The sequence below is a fragment of the Varanus komodoensis genome, unplaced genomic scaffold (assembly GCF_004798865.1).
Source record: "Varanus komodoensis strain SLA01 unplaced genomic scaffold, ASM479886v1 scaffold26, whole genome shotgun sequence".
Taxonomy (NCBI): Eukaryota; Metazoa; Chordata; class Lepidosauria; order Squamata; family Varanidae; genus Varanus; species Varanus komodoensis.
In genome coordinates, this window is record NW_025335684.1 from 12293854 (window position 1) to 12315840 (window position 21987).

Genomic DNA, 21987 nt, shown 5'->3' on the forward strand with positions numbered 1-21987 from the left:
ATCCATCACAGCCGCGTCCCCTCTTAATGGAGATGCGCCGTGGCTTCCTGATGCTCTGCAATTACCTGCCGGGAGGCTCTCAAAGCAGGACTTGCCTCGACAGACTTTGGGCTGCTGCTTCAGCACCGCCAGATTAGACTGCTGAAGACAGAATGGATGTGGCAAAAAAAGGCGAGGAAGAAAAAGAAGCAAGACGGCAAGAACGGAGACTGAACGGCTGCCAGCGCTGGTCTGGGGGAAGTGGGTGGAGGGGAGCTTGCCAGCTGCCTCCCCACCAGCTCCTCGCTGCCACCGTTCCTGCACAGACAGCCCAACATCTTCTTGGGTGGATTCCTGACGCCCCCACCTCCCCACAATCAGCAGTTTGTGTGTGCATGTGTGGCACGGGATAAGTAGGAAATCTTCAAGGAAGACGCCTAAATCCTGAGCAAAGAACTTAAGCTACGTAACAAGAGCTTCTGTTTCCACAGTGCCGGGCTCCAGTGATGCCAGGAAAGATGGGGGAAAGGTAAATAAGAGGCTCAGAACGGTGCAGAGAACCCAGGTCAGGAAATATCTGGCTAGCCCACATCCAGTCTGGATCCCGGGCTTAGTGGGGGGGGAGCGGTGTCTGGAGAGCGAGGCTTTCCCACTGCGTGAGGGTGCTCCAGTGAATGGGGTGGGAGCGAGGTTGCAGGGCAGGCACGGGGAAGCGGTTCTTCACACAACCATGGCTGACTGCTGGAACTTGCAGCCCATGCGATGCAGTCATGCGGCCCTCGACAGAAGCTCCTGCAGCTGTCAACCACCTAAAAGGGGTGCATAAAGAGAGCGGGGCCGAGCTGTAGGCTGCCCCCGATGTCCCAGGGCTTCCCATGTTGAATATCAGAGGGGGGAAGGGGGGACCCCGGGCTTGTAGGATACCCGTAAATGCTGGGCTGAAACGGAGGGGAAGCATCACCCGAGTGGAGGACAGAATTCCATAGTGTTTGCGGCTGCTGGTGTATCAGTGCGGGTGCAAGTAATAACGGTGCATTGAGTGGAAATACGATCTAGCTCACCAGAGGGGAGAGAACCAGCATGAGATGAAGCAGGGGAAGCTGGCTCGCTCAAGCCCCGCTGCCTTCCTGCCTGCTTCTGATCCTATGGATCTTCCTCACTAAGACAGGCTGGAGCTGGAGCGTTTTTACAAGCACCAGTGAAATTTGCACAAGTAGCTCTGCCACCCACTCTGCCAAAATAAGATAAAATAAAATAAGATAAAAAAGGGGTTCTAAGCACAAGTTGTGCAGAATAGGTCAATTTACACAGAGGGGCACAATCTGAGGTGTGCCAGTCGACTGGTTCTGCACAAGCCATGCCAGAGCCGCATGCCTGTGTGTGCAGATTCCCTTGGCAGTTAAAGTGCACACAGCCAGAAGCTGGCCTTCACTTGCACTGCGATAAGTCAGCACGGGGAGCCAGGCCAGGGCGCAGGGAGAGGGTGCAGTGGCTGAATCATGAACCTCTCCTGGGTTTTCACCCACTTGCAGATCCCTCACACATCCCCACAGTGGGCGGCTGATGAGCCGGCTCAGTCTGCTGCCTCCTGGCCAAGGGGTTGGTGGGCAGCTTCAGGCCTCGGGCTCTCCTCCAGGGGCCCTTTGTCTTGGAACCAGGCTTGGGCTGGTCTGCTTTTCAAATGACTCTCTGACAAAAGACACCTTCCGATAGAAGACTCTCCAAAACAGAGCACTGCTCTCCAAAAGCAGGCTATCCTCTGTAAGGGAGGCCTCCTGCTCACCCCAATTCCACAGGAGGCCCTTTTTCAGAGAGCTAAGGAGGATGCGTGGATGTCAAGGGGGGAGGAAGGCGGGGGGGGTGCAAGGGGGGTGTTGTGAGGAAACGGGGCATGGTGCCCTTTGCAGTGTGTGCCCCACCACCAGATGGCCTTTCAGGGTGGGTATGTGGGGAGCCGGCATCCAACACAAGCCACAACTGGGTTAACCTTCCCTTTAGGAGTGAACTTAACTACTGTGGACTTGGCCTACAAACCAGTCTTATCAGTCATGCCACTGGCCTGTAGAAAATTATGGGAAAGAGCTGCCAGAAAGAACAAGGAGAAACAGACTGGAGAACTCCGCACTGCCGAAGCAGCGCCGATATATGCATCCTCTAGAAAAGAGGTGCACACAGGCCTCCAAGCACCCAACCCTGAGCAGCCAGCCCAGCTGCCTCCATCCACACTGGGAAGGTCCCATCCACCTGGGAATCCTCCATCCACACTGGGAAGGCTTCCTTGGGGGCCCCTGAAGGTCCCATGGAAGACTTCAGGGCCCCCCAAGGTTTGCAGAGAGACAAGAAAGTGTGGGAAAATATCTGAAGGGGAAGACCTCTTCCATGGAGGCCTGGGAATGTTCCCCAACCTCAAAACATAGAAACATGACAATTCAGAAGGGTCCTCCTGGGCCATCTAGTCTGACCCCTGGCACAAGCCAGCTCCACTCTTGTAATCTCTATCATGTAGTTGTCCAGACTTTCCTGGGACGCCCTCACTGATGGGGCCTCCACCACCTCCCACGGAAGCCCATTCCATATCCTGAGGGTCCTAACCGTCAGGAAGTACTTCCAGACATCCAACCTGAAACCTGGTTCCTTTAGCTTTGTCCTGTTTGATCACATCCTTCCCTCCACCCCAGGGGACAACAGGTCATGACCTCCACCATGTGACACCCCTTCACATACCGATAAGTTGCTATAAGATCCCCTCTGAGTCTCCTCTTCTCCAGGATGAAAAGACCCAGCTCCCTCAATCTCATCTCGTCTGGCATCCACCCCCACACCTGCCACCAATCTGGCTACCATCCTTGTGACCCTGATTCTATCCTAGCTATGTCTCTCTTATAATGCAGAGCCCAGAACTGGACACAGGACTCCAGTCATGGGCACACCAGTCTTACAGAGCGCCACTCGACCTGGAAGCCACACGTCCGGCTACACATCCAAGGGAGGTGTTTGCCCTCTTCACCGCCGTGTCACACTGCTGGTTCATGTTCAGCCTGCTGTCGACAAGTACCCGGAGTTCACTTTCACAAGGGCCACTCTGCAGCCACTTGTCCCCGATTCTGCACCTATGGCACTTGTTCTTCATTCCCAAGTGCAAGACTTTGCACTGACCTGCACTGAACACCATCCTGCACTTCCACAGTCTGTCTAGATCCTGTTGGATCTGGAGAGCAAATCGTTCCATTGTGGCCACCACCCCCAGGGAGAAAAAACAGAGAGTGAATGGAACACAATTTATTGTGAGCCGCGCCTTGTTCTGAGAAAATCCATGGGTCCATCTAGCCCAGCACTGTGAGCCCCACCAGCAGCAGCTCTCCGGGGCTTTGGAAAGGATCCTTTCCTAGCCCTGCCTGGAGGTGCTGGAGCCTGGACCTGAGACTTTCTGTGCGCGAGGCTGCTGCCCTTTCACTGAACACACAGCATAGGGAACTCTGAGGAACTCTCCCTTAGCTTAGTCAGGCACTCAAAGCGGGGGCGGGGGGGCGGGACAGAAACAGCACATCCAGCACTGATGGAGAGGCTGGAGATGCAAAGGGAAAGGATGGAAGATCTGGTGACTTTCAAGCTTGCCTAACTGTGCCAAGCACCACTTCTAACTCCCTTTTTCCTCATTCCTGCTTTCAGTCTCAACCCCTTTTTCAAGCAGGAAAGGTGCACGTTTATGAACATGTGTTCAGAGGTGTCAAATGCTATTTGGGGGAGGAATTGTGCCTTTGAAGGTATGCACTTCTCAAAAATCACACATTTTTCAAATGCAAGCATAAATTTAGGAATTTGTGAACATTTCTTGCGAAAAAGTGCTCCTGCTCACATTCAGGGTCACGCACATGACATATCCACATGGTTTGGGAACAGAAATAAAACTCTCATGCAGCCTTAGAAGTATGGAATCAAAACAGTGGCCGCACCGTTCTGCTTTTCCCCAGAAGCTCCATAGGCTTGGATTAGGGCAGGCACGTGGGTCCTCTGGAAACCGCTGGGGCCGCCCTGCCCAAGCCGGGTTCCTCCAGGTGCTTTATGTAACCGCTTCCATCAGCACGGGGTAGTGGCAGGACATTGGCATCCCGAACATCTAGGGTCACACTAGACTGTGAGCGACCTCTTCTGGAGGAGGCAGCAGTCCACTTTGACTGCCACTGCTGTCTTTCCCTCTTCCTCCAGCATCTCAAGGAAACTCTTCCTTGACCCTGATACCTGAAATCCTTGAAGCTGGAGTTGGACCTGGAGTTGGGCTGATGTCAAAGGCAGGCATAGGCAGGCATCTCCCAAAGACCCACGGCCCAGCAGGGGCCACTGACAAAAGTCCCCTGGACTTGCTCCTCCTCTTCACCGTGGCAACCTGCTTGGTCCACCACCTCTTGCTCAAGCCCAGACCATGGTCCTGGTGGCGAGAAGGAGCACCTGGAGATGGCACTGCCCGCTTGCTGCTTGGCTCTCGGCCCATCAAGCAACCGAGGGGGAGCCATGATGAGAAAGAGAGGAGGAGCCAGGAAAGGTGGAGACAACGGTGCTAAGAAAGCAACCTCACGGGGGAAGGGGGCCTTTATGACCTCTTGCCCAAGGGGCCTCCAAAACCTACAGCCAGCACTGCAAGGTTGTCCTCCATCACTGAACTATTGGCCCATGCATGGAAACCAGATGTACAAAGGAAGGCGAGAAAGGACGGCGTAAAAGGATCCGTTCTGGCAAGCATCCACACAGATCAGAGCCTGTGTTTGCACACATGCCTAGGAAGGGAAAGGAGGCAAGGGGAATTTCACAGCAGCAGCAGAGGGGCCAGCAAATCTCTTCCCAGCCCCACAGAGGAAATGACTCAGGGCTTTTTCAAGAAACCGCAAGCTGACAAGTTCACCTCCTGTCCTGCCACTTTTGTGCTAGGTTGCAATATTTAGGACTTATTTCTCACTCCCAGCTGCTCTCCAGGAAACCGGGTGAACTGAAAGGAGGGGCATCGGTGCAAAAGGCCGGGCTGTGCAATGGCCAGTGCTTCTGATGGTCGAAAAGGGCTCAGGGTATCCACCCACTCGTAAAGAATGGGGATACAGCCCTTTGTGATGGAGATGCAGCACCTGAGCTGGCGCAGCCAAAGGGCTCAGAGGAGCTGGCCTACGACGGCGTGTCTTCCCCCAAGGAGAATGTTTCTAGAAAGGGAGTGAGAGATACACCATGTTCTCACCCTGAAGCGCCATCAGAAGCAGGCTCCAAAAGAGCTCTGGCTTTTCTGAAAATACCCCCGCATCTCAAGAAGCTCAGGGTCATAGAATCATGGAATAGTAGCGCTAGAAGGGGCCATGAAGGCCATCAAGTCCAACCCCCTGCTGTTGCAGGATACCAGATCACACCATCCCACTCAGATGGCTGTCCAGTTTTGCCTTGAATGTCTCCAGTGTGGGAGAGCCCACCACCTCTCCAGGCAGCTGGTTCTACTGTCATATTGCTCTGACCATGGGGAAACTTCTGATAACCAGCCTGAATCTGGGTTGTCACAACTTGACTTGATTATTCCACATCCTATACTCTGGCACTGGCAAGAAGAGATCTTGACCTTCCTCTTTGAGACAGCCTTTGAGGTACTTATGGAGGGATATCATGTCCCCCCTCAGTCTTCTCTTCTCAAGACTGAACATGCCCAGTTCCCTCAGTCTCTCCTCACAGGGCAGTGTTTCCAAACCCTGGGCCATTCTTGTTGCCCTCCTCTGGACAAAGGGGAAGGAAAGAGTCTCTGCAGCTTCTCCCTGGACCAGCACCATCTCCGCACAGGACTTGGAGAGACTCCATCCTGAAACCCTGGAGCGATCTAGCCAGTCACCCCACAGCAGGCTTCTCCAGCCTGGTCCTCTCTTGGAACAGTGGAGTGGAACTTCCACCACCCCCACCCAAAATGCCTCTATTGGGAGGGGATGATAGAAGCTGTGGTAGTAGTCATGGTCAGCTCCTGAGGGAAAAAACGGGCTGCCTTGCCAATGCTGGCACCACAGCAAAGCTGCAGCTCATGTGGCGGCCATGATCCTGTGAGTCCCCGGTGCAGCCTCACGTGCTCCTGGCTCGACAGGGATGCTGACGACATTCTCCACTGCCCTCAGAAAGACCCCTTGGCTCTGAACTCTGCTGCAATTTTCACAGCAACAGCTGGGAAGGAGGAATGAATTTTCCCAGCAACGACGCGCATCATTGCTGAAGCATGAGCAGTTGCTGAGACATGGGTTATATGCCTCCTCGGTGTCAAGACGGCCAAGAAGAGAAGGAATCATGGCTGTGCCAGGAAGGGCTAACGGCATGCCCAGCCTATCCACTGCGTTCACTGTGCCCAGAACGTTCCCAAAGACAAGGCTATTAAGAAGCTTGCCTGCTTTGAAACATGGTCGGAGCAGCTGCAGTCGGAGACAAGCATCTCTGACTCATCCATGTTACCCAAGCTCTGTGAGAAGTTCCCTGCTGTGTTAGCGGTGCCATGCACAGCACGGGGGTGAAGAACGGCTCCTGTGAGGCCCGGAAGGACCATGCCTCCACCTCGGGCCTGCAGGGGGGGCACTGGGACCCCTTGCTCAGCCCATGAGGAGATGCTTGGAGTGATGCCTGTTTCTTCTATCCACCTCAATAGACACATTATAGAGGAGTTATTATGTTATCCGCACCCAGCTGCATGTACAAGCCATGGCTTGCTAACCAGAAACAACCCATGAAAGGAACCCATAGTTTGCCATTGGGTTGTGAACTGTGAGTTGCTGGCCATCGTTTGTTATCATCATTTGACTGGGTTCAGACAACATTTCAGCAACTACCCACAGTCCCCGAGTATCATCTTGCCTGGACCCAATTTGTATTGTTCCCTGTTGTGTTCTGCAGTGGCTTGATCTCGGACAGGGAATTAGAACCTATTCGTGTTACTAAAACTGCTAGAACTGCTCGGCTGATACAGAACAACGGCGTGGCCGGCATGCTTGGAGTCAGGGAGCACGGCCACGGGGACCCTCCCAAGGAGCACCCGCATGCCAGAAATGGCAACCCCATCACCGCCTATCACACTCGCAGAAGTGCAAAGCCTTCCAGCTGCGGGGAGACGGGATGGGGCTGGAGCAAGGCACAGATGAAAAGGGGCCCTGCCAACTCGGCTGGCTGGGTGATTAAAAATGATTAGCACTCCATTTCCTAATGACCTGGCCGGGAGGCTTGCGCTCGTGGCCCTGGCACAGGCACAGGCCTGCGCCGCACTCCGTCCGCCACCACGGCCTCCACTTTTATGAGGTGCTTGTTAAAGCTGCGAAGTTTCTCGTCGCCGCATCATCCATGTTCCATCTAATGCCTTTGGGCAGAGTTGGATTTTTCTAGGTAATGCAATCAGGCAGGGGAAAGGGCTTTCCGTCGCACCCTGCGCAAGCCACTGCTTCAAAGAGCAGCGCTCAGCTCCTTCTGACCTATTGTGCGGCCCAACTGCAGACTGTTATGATCTGCCAGAGAATTTCTTCCAGGTGCAAAACATTCATAAATGAAAACCAGATTGGATTACTGCAAAAATAAAGCAGCAGCACCATACACTCCTGTCCCGCAAAATCCTAGCCGTGGCCAAGGCTTATAAATTAAAAGCACCCCCCCCGCCACACACACACACATACACACACACCTCTTTCCAGTGCCCTCATGCTGGTATAATATTCTGTATACATTCATGGTTGGGCATTTAAAATTCACATTTTGAAGGGGGAGGTTGAAAAGTACACTGTCTGGAATTGAAAATGCATATAGAAAATGTGAGCTTCAGCCGTCACTGCTTCCCCCACCCACACCAGGCCTGCAAAAGTGCAGCCAGTCCCTGCAGAAATGTTGATTTGAGTGATCTAAGCCATTTGAAGTGCAATTTCAGTATGTTCCAGATGTTGGATTCCGACTGCAAATCTTCCTCTCCCGGACAGCTTTCACTATAAGAAGGCAGCCTTAACCGGGAGATTCCAGCTAGCCGCCTAGTTCCATATCCTATCGCCAACCATCCTTGTTGGATAGGTCAGAAAAGACGTGTATTAGAGCACAGGGTGGACACGTGCCTCTTTCATATCCGATTTCAAGATCAAGAACTGCAGGAAAGGGGGGGGGGGGGCAAGGCCACGTACAGGTGGGACCAGGAAACCAGGCTGCACAGGCATACGTGAGTCATCCAGTCGCCATCTTCCCCGTTGTGGGGAGGTGCTTTGGATTCTAATCTAAACTATAGCCAGTATTTCTAAAGTCACATCTATAGCTATGCAACTAGCGTATGGGAAGTATGCAAAGCTGCACCTTCTTTCGGTGAAGTATTTCTGCTTTTTCAATAATGTGCAAGTGGCAACCTTAAACATACTTCATGTCTTATTTAGGTGGTAAATCTCACGGGGATTATCCGCAGGGAGAGCGCCGCAAGGGGTCTCAAGGCAGGGCTGGGCTTTCTAAATTTCCTTTCACAAAACCCTTTCTAACCACACCAGAGAAAACTTGCACTGAATCAATTTAAACTTGTCTTAAATATGTCACTGCATCTGGTAGAGGAAACACATGTTAGGGTTTAATCTTGCAGGGAGCCTACGATTTGGTCTGGCTCAAAAGAGGAGAAGGAGCGTGTGAGGACCGGGCCGTGGGTGGCAGTGGGGATGGGCGGAGTGTTGGCTCCAGGACAAGAGCTCAAGCCAGAGTCCAGGCCTTGGCCAAGGGGTCAGAGGCTAGAAGCCCAGTCAGTGGAAAGGAGCAGACCAACTTAATGCAGAGAGAGAGAGAGAGAGAGAGAGAGAGAGAGAGAGAGAGAGAGAGAGAATGAATTCCAAGGTGAGTTACTACCGTGAGGACAGGAGAGTGAATAGCAGGGACAGAACAGGAGCAGGTGGAGCAGGGCAGGGTCTACTCAGAGGAGGGCAGGAACATGCATGGAGCGGCAAGGAGTCCCAGCACAGCGAGTGACGTGGACGGCTTGCACTGCTGTGGCAAGGAGCAGCCGTGCAAAAGGGTCTTTTCTGCCAGTCTCCAGGGCCGGCAGCTGTAATGCATGCTTGCTTCCCAGCTGTTCCCGCTCATGCCCACGGAGGAGTGCCCGGCGCTGCAGACACTCGGGGGACCAGCCAGGCCCTGGTCCTAGCAGAGCACATGCCCAAGGCGGTCCTTTCTCAGTCTCTTCCCAGAAACCATCCAGCAAAACTAGAATCGCTGAACAGGTGTGCAGCAGCACCTCACAAGCTCTGTGCGCACAGGTGGGGACGAGGTTCCATCTCCTCTACACGAAAGCAGCCTCTGCAGGAAGAGCTTTGTCCAGGACAAGTATAATCCAGAGATAAAGAAACCGCAGAAGAGAGAGGCCAGGGGGATCGTGAGGCCACCGAGTCACATTTAGCACCTGGGCAGCAGACAGATCAAACACGCATGTCACCTGGGCAGAGTCTTCTTCTCGGTTATGGTGGAATGTGTTCTTGCCTCTTGAAATTATGGATATTATTTACTGGTTGGCAGGTATACCCATGCAAATACGTGTCCGTTGGGTCATCTTTGCCGATGCGTGTAAGTGGTGATCCTACCACCATCTTGGCCAGGTAAATTATGGAAAGTAGGAAAGAGTGTGCAAGAGTGTGTGACTCAGAAGAGGCCAGTCTGCCATGGAACTTGAGTCACATTTATTTATTCCTTTATTTGATTTCTATACCACCCCTTAGCCAAAAACAACAAAAAAATTCATCTCAATTAATTGAGGGTTAATGGCAATGCACAGAATTGAACTCTGGATGGTAATCCTAAGAGAGAATTAGCTTATTGAATTAACTGATTGATTCCGATTGCATTCAGTCAGATTTCTGCCTCAGTAACATACATGCTGAGCCCTATACATGCTTAGCCTGGAGTGAATCCCACTGGGTCCGGCATGTATAGGATTGCACTGCTGGGAGTGTGCATGATGAGAACCAGAAGATTCGGGGAGCTGTGGCGTTGGCGAACCTGGGAAGCAACGAGTATGATCTTCGGGTGGCTGGGCAGACTGGATGAAAGGAACCTGAGGCTGAGGAACAGGCCAGAGCACAGATGTTTCTAGTTACCATTCCGCTCTGGCATGGAAATCAAGGCTGAAGAACAGGGAAAGCATGGAGCATTGCAGTAGAATTAGACCCTGCCAGCTCTCTTAATCCTGGCTGGGAATTAGTGATCAGCACAGCAGAATACCATGGATGGTTTCACTCAGATAAGAAACATAGAAACACAGAAGCAGAGCGAGTCAGAAGGGGCCTCCTGAACCATCTAGTCTGACCTCCGGCACCAGCCGGCTCCGCTCACGACAGGCCCACCATGTGGACGTCCAGCCTGTCCTTGAACACCCGCACCGATGGGGCCTCAACCACCTCTCGTGGAGCATTATTAGAGAAGCATGATCTTTCGCCAACACCTCTGAGCCTGCCTTGAGAACGAGATGTTAAGGGCCCAGTCCTCAATCCTGTGCATATCTAGACAGGGAAAATGGTCACAGCTCTCAGCATTTTCCAGCCAACATGGCTGGCTGGGTGATGCTGGGAGCTGAAGGATGTTTTCTCGCAGCTAAGCATACCCAGGACTGTCTCCTGAGGATTTTCTCCAAGGTTCGTTCCACTGCAGTCTACCCATTGAAATTAATGGTAGTTTAGTCTTAACTCATTGAATTGCAATGAACATACTCTAAGCAGGACTAAGAGCGGAGAAAACCCATCTACACAATCCTACGCTCACTCCCTCACAAGTAAGTATCACTGGTCTCAGATTTACTGCTGCCTAGGGTTCCACTGTAAGGCGCCAAGACAGGTATGTTCAGCACATGAATGCGACTGACCAGCACATGGGTAGCACACGCCACTCGAAGGGCAGCTGAGGTGGCCAACTTCGTGTTGCCATTAGAGAGAACACCCTTTTCCCCAGCAGAAATCCAGAGTGAGAGGAGTGGGTGACCAGGTCATATTGGGCCTTGTGGGGGATTAAAAATGGCAGCTGAGCTGGCAAAGGCAAGGCACTTCAAGAGCTCCAGAAAGCTTCCTATCCCTGCCTCCAAATCCACCCCCTTAAAATGCAGATGGTGCATTTTGCCCCTTCTTTTGCCACAGGTAACGCCCACTCCAGAGTCAAGCAAGTGTTTGGAAGTTTCAAAGCAGCTCCAGTTTGACGTGTGCTGGAGAACTTGTGTGGTTTGATGGTGAAGAGTGCAGCACTGGCGTCTGGACATCCGGGTTCTTGTCCCCACTTAGCCATGAAGCTCATCCACAGAACAACAAGCCTGGGAGGGAGGTCAGGCTGAGAGTCAGTGACTGGCCCAAAGTTATCCAGTAAAACTGATGGCTGAGTGGGGGCTAGAACCTGGAGTCTCAGCCCCGTACTCTAACCACTAGACCACACTGGTTCTCAATGAATAAAGACAACATCAAGGCCCTTGGACTGTCTCTTCTTATGGTTCTGAATAGTTAAACCCGACTTGTACTAGTCAGCTCTGCAGGTTGAGGACTGCCTTACATAAAGCAGGACACTGAGCCCCCCGAGAAGCAGGAGCCTTTCCCCGGCTGAGCAACAGCATGCAAAGGCCAGCCTGAGACAGCCGAGGCTCCTGGCCAGGTCAGGTCCCCGGGCTGGGGAACATGTGCCCCGAGTCTGGTTCCCTGTCCAGCTGCCCATGGCCCTGGCTCTGACAGCAAGAATGTTGGGTGGAAAATTAAATTTTCCAGAAAATCGTTACTGAGGCTGCTGCTATATTTTGCTGTGGAAAAATACTATTTTCGGAGATGCTTTGATTCATAAAATTAATTAATAACATAATGAATGAACACATAATAAAAGCAATTGGGCCACTAGAATATACACACTACCAATCAAAGCTAAAATTCCAGTTGCGATTAATATTTTGCAGAAGACGATTCATAGGACGTGTACATATTTATGTAGCTCTCCTACATAACATCACCTAAAAGGGGATGTTAACAGTTTTCGGTGCCTTCATTTTTTTCCTTCTCTTCAAAATGAAAATAATGTCAGAGAAGTGTATGCTACTGAGTTGTCACATCTTAAAAATATTTGCAAGTATCCCAATAAAAATAATCTCCAAGTTAGGTATTGAATTTGTTTGGATATAGCATTTAAACCACAGCTGCAGCCCTAAGCAGACCGTGTAGGGAAGGAGCCCTACTGAGTGCAAGGGAGTTACTCCTGAGTCAGCTCTTGCAGGATCGCACCATGGCTGAGCTTTGCCCCCTCCCCACCTTGAATATTTCCATTCAGCTGCTTTGACTATTGGTAAACTTGAGATATTTATACATGCAAAATTAGCATGTACTTTCGGGGCACCGCATCTTAAAGTGTGTGTGCAGTGGTGTGTGTGTGTGTGTGTAGGGAACATTGCAGAGCTGGAAATGGTGCACAAAAGGGCAACCAAAAAGATCCAGGGGCTGGGACAACGAAGTCCGGAACTGTTTCACTTACCAAAGCAAAAGCAAGTAAAGGCAGGTATGACCGAGGTGCATAAAATTATGATGGCACGGAGAAAAGGAACCAAAAGCGGACCCCAGAATGATGGAACTCAAGGTTATTCCATGAAACTGAAGGAGGGAAGATTCAGGACAGAGAAAGGCAAATGCTTCTTCACCTGGCACATGGCTGAACTATGACGCTCACAACTCAAGATGCAGATTGGCCACCAACCTGGACAACTCGAGAAAGGGGGCAGGAGGACCCTGGAGGGCGGCCAGTGGCTCCTGGTGCTGCAGGAGGGGGGTGCCCCTGTGCGCCGGCCGGTCGCTGCTGGGCACAAGTGGGGGGCTTTGTTCCCGCACCCTCTCCTGCCTGTCCTTCTCCCCCAGGCTGTGGGGCAAACAGAATGCGGCCTGGGCAGATGCCAGGTCTGATTCAGCAAAGGGCCTTTTCCCGCGACACATGCCAACTGAGCATACAACGTGTGAACCCGCTTTTAGAAATGCGCGTCACTGCCTGGCACGGACGGAAGGCAGCCCTTGCACAGGGCTCGCCCAGGCTGCTGATTTGCACCTGGTCTGAGCGCAGGCAACAGCACAGAGAGCTACCAGCTGGTGCAGTGGTCAGAGTGCTAGACTGGGACTAGGGAGGCCCGGTTCTAGTCCGGTTCTAGTCCCTGCTCCCTGGGGGGCTTGCAGGCGGCCCCTGATGAAGGTCTAACCTAGCTCACAGGGCTGTTGTGAAGATCAACCGGAGAGGACGACACACATCTACTCTGCCCAGGGCTCCTTGTAACAAATGAATATTTTAAATATTTAATGAATATTTTAAAGCTCCTTTTGGACACGCCCTCAGAGAGTTGTTCCCGCAATGGTGCGGTGAAGAAATATATTTTGAAACAGGGTGGTGGGAAGCCTGCATGAAGGAGGGAAAGTAATTGCTCTGGGTACACATTAACCCAAGGAGAAGTTATTCTGTAGGTAAACCCTGGAGCCAGCTGCTCATTTAAATCCAGACTCCAGATCAGTAGAAATAAACCATGACGTGGGCATGAATTATTCAGTGCTGACAGAGCAATGGTTTCTTGCCTGAGAGCACTGCCAAGCTAGGAAGCACCTCTTCTTCGCCTTTGGTTATAAACTCACATGGCGACTCAGAAATTAATTAAACTAGAATATGCACACGCACACCCCAGGTACTGACTGGGTTCATTCAGGGTTAGGGTTTGGGTGCATGATCCTGGCCAGCGGCCTTCCATAATAATAAAAATAATGGGATAAATTCCTTAACACTGCCAGTGTGACACAAATCGGTGGACTTTAGCCAATCCTTTCTGAGCAGCCAGGGCAGTCATGATGTAGTTGGTCTGCTTGGTGAGGGTTTGATCACACTCCTTCCTCTGGGCAAGGGACATGATTCCCAACCAGGCCTGAGCACGGTGGCCCTTGGCCGTATAGCTCATCTCCACCGAAAGACCCACAGAAGGCCATTCAGCTCTGGAACCAGTGTCCGGAGGCAATTGAGGAAGGGCAAAGGCAAGCCAGCCGATACTCAACCCTCACAAGACGGATGTGTGATGGGCAGGGAGACCGATGGCTCTGGAAAGAGGGAAACAGCTGGTCCTCATGCCCTGGTACCATCCAGGCTGGTCCGCTGTAACGTGTCTCACGGGGGGCTGGCTTTAAGACCGTTTGGGAACTGAAGATGATGCACAGCACAGCCAGCCAAATATGAATGGGTTGTGTCACATGGACACTGCAGCCACTGCCCCAGGTGCCCGCCTGTTTCTGAGTCCAATTTAAAGTGCTGGCTTCAACTTTTACAAATGTAAATGATTTCTGCCTTTACTTGAAACAGCCTGGTGCATTCTAAGGTCGTGAGCAGATGCCTTCTTATCACCAAGGAGAGAGCCTTTTTGGTAGTGGCTCCAAACCTCTGGAATGAGCCTCCATTGGGAGTTTGTAAAGCTCATACTCCTGGCAGTCTTTCCAGAAAGACACATGCTCATTGGGCTTTTCTGAACTGTATTTCTGAACTGCTGGTTTTATCTGTAATAGCTGTTCCTATGTTATTAGTTTTTAATATTTGATATGCTTATTTTATGAAGGCCATTTTGGGAGGGTTTCCCCTTTAAAGGAGGCTTGAGATTGTTTTAAATTAATGAACCAATATCTTACGTATATATAGAACATGTGCTTAAATGAGAAGTTCCATCCATTTGTGTGTCAAGGTTTTGGCCTTGGGCCACCGTGGGGAACGCAATGGCCTCCATGAGGAAGCTCATGCTGGCTAAGCTTGCCCAGTTCCTGTTGAAGGTTTCCAAAGAGCCAGTGAAGGAGGAGGAGGAACTGTCTCTGTGCATGCAGGTCTGAGGTTGGGGACCTTCAGCTGGAGGATCTCCAAAGTCCCTTCCAACCCTTCGATTCCACTTGGGCGATGTCTGGGACAAGGGCCACATGGGCCATGCTGAGCCCACCTCCGTCCGGGTGTTTGTCGGGGAGCAACAGAGCGCATGGCGTCTGGGAGCTGGGATTGCGCTGGCTGGCAGTTGCTGCTCCACTCACAGGTTAAGCCTCAGACATTGCAAGCTCTCTCATCGGGCCCCGTCCACCCTGTGTGGCATTCAGGCTGGGCAGAAGGGGGATCGGTATCTACAGGCAGATCTCTGCATGATGAACGGTAGACTGCCAAAGGTTTCCAACGGCGAGCGTTCCACAGCAGTTCTGCAAAGGGAAGCTTCTCACTGTACCCCCACCATCTAAATTTTGCTAAATGGAAGGAAGTATGGAGGGACAGGGAAAACCAGGCGTGGATTTTTGTGAGATAGGACTGTGAGCCCACTGCTTCCCCTGTTTTTACTACTGATACGACATTTATATCCTTTTTGGATATAAATGGTTACTTTTGCGAGCCGTCCGGAGGCTGTGTAGCAAGGGGACAGCATATAAAAACTTTAAATAAATAAATATCCCAGCCTTTTTTGAACTTGCAGGGGATTCAAAGGGGGTTACCTGATCTTCCCACACTGGCTTCACAACAGCCCTGTGAGGTAGGCTAGGCCAGTGACCAGCCCAAAGTCACCCAGTGAACTTCATGGCTGGGGAGGGATTCAAAGCCAGGCCTCCCAAGACCCAGCCACAGGCTCGAACCACCACACCACCAACTCCTGCTCTCTCTTTAGAATGTATTGAATTTTATTGATGCAAACATGATTTGAGCCTGTATTTTTACATAGCTCCAAACCTTGTTTTCACCACTCAGATGCCACATGGAGCAATTCCATTCCCTCCAGGTTGAGCAAACTATGAACAGTCGAGTTCTACTTCTGAAAAGGAATTCCTGGGGCAGTACATGCTCAGAGGCACTCTGGTTCCCTCCCCTGGTCTATTTTAATGAGCAGTGGCTTTCCCAGGCCTCTGCCCCATTTCCTGCGATTCTCCTCATCTCTGGAGATGACAGGGAACTTCCGCAAGCAAGGTGTGGGCTCCACCCCTGAGCTACGCACACGCCACCTGTGCCTGGGTTCAGGCACCATGAGAGCCCATACTCTGGGGGTGAATATGGGTTGACTGTGGGCTCTTGCTAAACCATGGGTTGTCGAAACATGGGTTGTTGCATTGTCTGAATTCAGCTGCACCTACAAGACCTGCTTGGTTAATCATGATGAGAACCCAAGGCTTGTTGGTAGGGTTGCTCTTCATGGTTTATCTTGGTTGGGTTCAGACCACATGATAACCCATGTTTCATCAACAGCTCACATTCGACCCATACTCAGCCTGTGAATAGGGGTTATTGCATTGTCTGAACCCAGTCCATAAAATACAGAGAGCCAGCCATTCGATCAGTGAATGGAATTACAAGGCATTTCCCAAAGAGGCAGAACAAATAGGTAGGTCTTTAACATGCACCTAAATGACAGCAGTGGGTGGAAGTGGGGGGCGGCTGACTCTTTCCAGAAGGCAGCCTCCCCCTGAGTGCAACCACCAACAACACCCTGCTTCGTCTTGCAGCTCCACAGACCACATCCCTCCAAGGCATCATCAGGCTAAGCCTCCTTGGCTGATCTTAAATTCCAGAAGAGTCACTGTTATGGAAAACAATCCTTCAAGTACCCTAACAGTTGGAATGCTGTTTGTTGATTCATTACATTTCTAATCTGCCCAATTACCAATGTTCTCTGGGTGAATTGCAACCAGATTACACGTTCCAAATCGAAATGTCAAAATTGGACCCAGCAGCTCACTGGCCACCAGCACTGACGCTCCCGAGCGGCTCCGAGCTGCTGGCGTGTCACGGCCCATGTGGTCACAGGGGCAGCGGCTTTCCACCCCAGCCGCAGCGCCCGGGCCACCGCCGGAGGCGCCCCCGTGTGGAAGCCCGGTGACAGTCCAGCTGGGAGAGCCACGTGCCCAGGCTGCCCGACGCGGGCGCCGGACGGGGACCCGGCGGGCCCCCTGCCCTTACCTTTGCAGGCCTTGCGGTCCGTGATGGACTTGCTCATGTCGCGGTAGAAGCCCTCCTTGCAGTAGTGGCAGTGCCGGCCCGCGGTGTTGTGGCGGCAGTTGAGGCAGACGCCGCCGCTCTTCCGCCCCGAGAGTTTGTACAGCTCCATGTTGAACCGGCAGCGGCGGGCGTGCAGGTTGCAGTTGCAGGCTGCAAGGAAGAGGGGGACAAAGAGGAGGAGGGTTGCAGAGATGGCCACGCGCTCGCTCACTCGCTCGCCCGCCCGTCTGCCCGGCGGGGCCGATGGCAAGGATGGGCGCAGTCCCTCAGCCAAGGCCCCAAGGGCAGCGCCTTCCCATGGACAAGCGCCTCCTGCACTCGTCCCTCCTCTCCGCCCTGGAGAGGCGCCCTGCTTGCTCCCCTGCCGCTGGCCTGGCCAAGGCCTCCCCAGAGGTCTCCTCAGAGGAGGAGACGCTGGCCTCTTTCCTCCCTGGCTGCTTGTCCAGAAAGCAAGAGGTAGCCATGATGACAGAGATGACAGAGGCTCCTGAGGGAGGAGCCAGCGGGGGCCCCGGCCCAGTGACCCTCAGCAACCTGGGGCTGGCCACAAGATCCTGGCTATAAATGTGTGAGGCCGTTTCCAAAGCACAGGCCACCAAGACACAAAAGGCTTTGTGGTTCACTGTTGGATTGTCAGTTGCCCGCTCCCAATTAGGGGTGAAGGAATTTCTTCCGATCAGACACATCCAGATGCTTAGTTTTCCAGCGCTGGATTCGTTCCATCCCTGTTCCTTTTTACTGCCGCACAGGAATGTGTGCGTATCTTTGCCCCCATTTTGAAGGATGTGTGCCTTTTTCAAGTGTATGCCATTGTGTATACATGCACCCCTTGACTAAAGCCCATGCATTTCTCCACGTGCATTTTGCTAAAGGCGACCATCTTGCAGAGTGCCATTTTTGGCATGTTTTGCAAAACACACTGCCAATTCAATTGCAGACTGAAAGTTCTGTTTGGGTACATGTTTGGACCCAGGAGGAGCCAAAGGAGCAAGTCATGCATTAAAATGTGAACCCAAGGAATTTCCCAGCCAGTCCTAGTTCAGATGGGGCACAGCCAAAACATGGGTTATTCCTGACATCACTGCGTCCCCCAGTTTCTGGCCTCAGTTAGCCATGGCATTTGATTCGAACGAGCCACGCTTACTGCAGATGACAACATGCCCAAACCAGCGCCGGAAGCCTGCTCTGGGCTCCAGCTCCCAGGCAGTAGCTGCCGCTTGCCCAGCTGGGCTGCCAGAGCGAACAATGCTTATCATCAGCCAAGAAGCGGGAGAGGGAACCGGACAGCGTGAGCAGGCGAGAAGGAATGAAGACATGAAGCGAAAGGAAAGCCCCGACACCCAGGCCAGGCTTTGGCCATGGTGCCTGAGTTGGGCCCGCCTGTCAATTACTCGCGAAGCTGATTTCCCTGGCAGGAACCCTCCTCATCCCGCCGAGCCATCCTGGCTGACTAAAAAATGAAGGAAGGAAGACATGTCGCGCCGCTCCTGGAAAACAGGCAGCCTGAGTTAGACCTGCACAAATGGGACGCTGAACTGGCCTCCTTGGACTGGACCACTTCAGACTCCTGGGCATGTTTTGGGGTCTAGGGTGGCCACGTGTCTATTATATGGTGAACCATCCGCTATTTGAAGTAATCACCTGGACAGCAAATTGAACAAGAGCTATCAGCTCACCGGGGCACAGCCTTTCACATGATGGTGAGATTCACTGTATTAACGACTGAATAATAAGTATTATTATAAATAAGTATTATGGAGAGCCAGTGTGGTGTAGTGGTGAAGAGCACGGGACTGGGACTCAGACGATCTGGGTTCGAGTCCCCACTCGGCCATGGAGCCAACTGGGTGACTTTGGGCCAGTCACAGCCTCTCAGCCCAACCTACCTCACAGGGTTGTTGTTGTGGGGATAAGATGGAGGAGGGGAATGGTGTAAGCTGCCTTGAGCCCTTTGTAGGAAAAAGGCAGGATATAAATCGAAAAATAAATAAATAAATAAATATTCTTATAATTGCATCCATAACTATGAATTGGCACAGGCAAATATTATGCAGATCAGCAATCTACTTTGTCCCCTCTTTGGAAGACACATTTCCTCTTTTTTCAGCAGGTCATAAGGGGATGAGATATAGAAATGCTGAGCATTTAAACATTAAATAACACTTTTTAAAAGCCTCCATTGAGCCCCAGATTCAATTATTATGGCCACTGGCTTACTTGACACCATAACGGAGGTCCCCAAAGAACCTGGGAAAAACAAGTCTCCCACTCCTGTTGGCTCCCAGTTCCTTCCAGACAGCCCATTGCATCCAGAAGCCCTTTCCCAGTGCCCATGCAAAGACCACTGCCTTGGACTGGGCTGTGGGGTGAGCAGGAAGAGTCTTCTGTCACTCACCGCCTGAGCTATTGAGGGAGGTTACGGAGCAGTCGGGGCAGAGGAGGCCCAGGTGGCAGAGGAATGCTGCTAAAGCCATGCCCTGGGCTTCCGCTCCCCCTGAGCTCGTGGTCCCTTGCCCCCTCTGATTAGCCCCAGAAGCCAAACTGGAGGAATGGGTGGTCCGAGTGACCTATACTGATCTGATTGGGGATTCTGCTGGTGTACCGTGCACACTTCTGCCCAACAGTCTCCCTGCCTGAGCTGACGGAGACCGTCTCGGACCTGGTGTTGAGGACTCCCAGGATGTTGGTCCTGGGGGACTTCAATCTCCATGCCGAGACTGTCCTGACCGGGGCGGCTCAGGACTTCATGGCCTCCATGACGGCCATGGGGCTGTCTCAACATGTCATTGGCCCGACCCATGAATGCGGACACACTCTGGACCTGGTTTTCTCGACGGGGCAGGAAGAGGGGATCTGAGGGTGAGGAATTTATGTCTGACTCCCCTGTCATGATCAGATCACTTCCTCGTGAGGTTTGAGCTCAAGAGTGGCTTTTCCCTCTGTAAGGGTGCGGACCCGATTGTGTTGGTCTGCCCCCGGAGCCGGATGGATCCGGATGGATTCCTGAAGGCCCTGGAGAATTTCCGATTGACAAGGCTGGTGCTCCTGTCGATGTTCTGGTCGAACTATGGAATGGGGAAATGACCCCCCATTGACACGATCGTGTCTAGTGACACGATTACTCCTAAGTGTCCTCTCCTGCCGGGCAGAGCCTACTCTTCCCCCTGGTATACACCTGAATTGCGGGCGATGAAGCAGGCTGGGAGACGGCTAGAGCATAGGTGGAGGAGATCACGGGATGAATCTGACCGAACACACTTGAGAGCTCACTATCGGGCCTATGCTGTGGTGGTGAGGGCGGCGAAAAAGAAATTCTTCTCCGTTTCCATTGCCTCCTCAAAATGCCATCCGGCGGAGCTTTTTCCGGTGGTACAAGGGCTGGTCTGTCCTGGCCCTAAGAAAGATCTGGTTCCACCCTTGAGGGCCCGCTGTGACAACTTTGCCAAACATTTCAGGGAGAAAATCGCTCAGATTCGTCACGAGCTAGATTCTACTAGTGATTCAGAGGCTTCTGGGGAGATACCAATGTCGCCGTCTGGTCCAAAATTAATAGATGAATTTCAGTTATTGCGGCCTGATGATGTGGACAAGGTGCTTGGATGAGTACGTCCCACCACTTGCCTATTGGACCCTTGCCCATCTTGGTTAATAAACAATGCCAAGCACGGGATTGGGATCTGGATCTTGGAAGTAGTTAATGCTTCTCTGAGGGAGGGTCGGGTACCTGCCCCTTTAAAGGAGGCGGTAGTCTGACCGGTCCTGAAGAAAGTGTCACTGGATCCAGAGATGGCCACTAATTATAGACCAGTGGCCAACATCCCATTTCTGGGCAAGGTGTTGGAGCGGGTGGTGGCGGGACAACTCCAAGCACTCTTGGATGAAACTGATTATCTGGACCCATTTCAGTCCGGCTTCAGACCTGGGTACGGTACTGAATCTGCCTTGGTCGCCCTGTATGATGACCTGTGCAGGGGAAGTGCGTCCCTGTTGGTTCTCCTGGACCTCTCAGCGGCTTTTGATACCATTGACCATGGTATCCTTCTGGATAGACTAGCGGGATTGGGGGTCGGAGGCACTGCTTTGCAGTGGTTCCGCTCCTATCTCAATGGTTGATTCCAGAAGGTGGTGCTGGGGGACTATGGCTCTGTGCCATGGCAGCTATGCCATGGAGTACCGCAGGGATCCATTTTGTCCCCCTTGCTATTTAACATCTACATGAAACCGCTGGGAAAGGTCATCAGGAGGTGTGGGCTGCGGAATCATCAGTACGCTGATGATACCCAGCTCTACCTCTCTTTCTCAACCAATCCAGGTGAGGCAGTGGCTGTGCTGAACGGGTGCCTGGCCGAGGTAATGGGCTGGATGAGGGCCAATAAACTGAAGCTCAATCCAGACAAGACGGAGGTCCTGTTGGTTGGCGGATCGGGCTTCCGGGAGGGTGAATTGAACCTAGTCCTGAACGGGGTTGCACTCCCTCTTAGGGACAAGGTCCACAGCTTGGGAGTGCTCCTTGACCCAGAGCTTTCACTGGAAGCTCAGGTGACAGCGGTGGCGAGGAGCGCTTTCTTTCAGCTTCGGCAGATCCATCAGCTGTGCCCCTACCTGGAGAACGACTGCCTGGCGACAGTGACACACGCGTTGGTGACTTCCCAACTTGACTTCTGTAACGCGCTCTACGTGGGGCTGCCCTTGAAGGTGGTCCGGATACTTCAGTTGGTTCAAAATAGAGCTGCCAGGCTGTTGACGGGGACTGGGCGTTATGTTCACATGACCCCAGTCCTCCGTCAGGTTCACTGGCTTCCCACTGAAGTCCAGGCCCAATTCAAGGTGTTGGTGATGACCTATAAAGCCCTAAACGGCCTGGGTCCTGATTACCTGAAGGAGCGCTTACATCCATATATGCCCGGCCGCCCCTTGAGAGGCCCTTCTCCGGGAACCCTCTGTGAAAGAAATTAGGAGGGTGGGTACTCGGAGGAGGGCTTTCTCTGTGGTGGCGCCCCACCTATGGAATGCTCTCCCCAGAGAGGTCCGCCTGGT

At 52.5% G+C, this 21987-nt stretch overlaps 1 protein-coding gene across 1 annotated transcript in view; it reads right to left on the reverse strand.

The window, feature by feature from the left end:
* NTN3 (netrin 3) overlaps nucleotides 1-21987 on the reverse strand; it is an 89640-nt gene that overhangs the window by 46902 nt on the left and 20751 nt on the right. The window contains exon 2 of the mRNA XM_044433548.1: nucleotides 16912-17100. Within this exon, the coding sequence (XP_044289483.1) occupies nucleotides 16912-17100 (189 nt within the window). The remainder of the gene's footprint in view (nucleotides 1-16911; nucleotides 17101-21987) is intronic.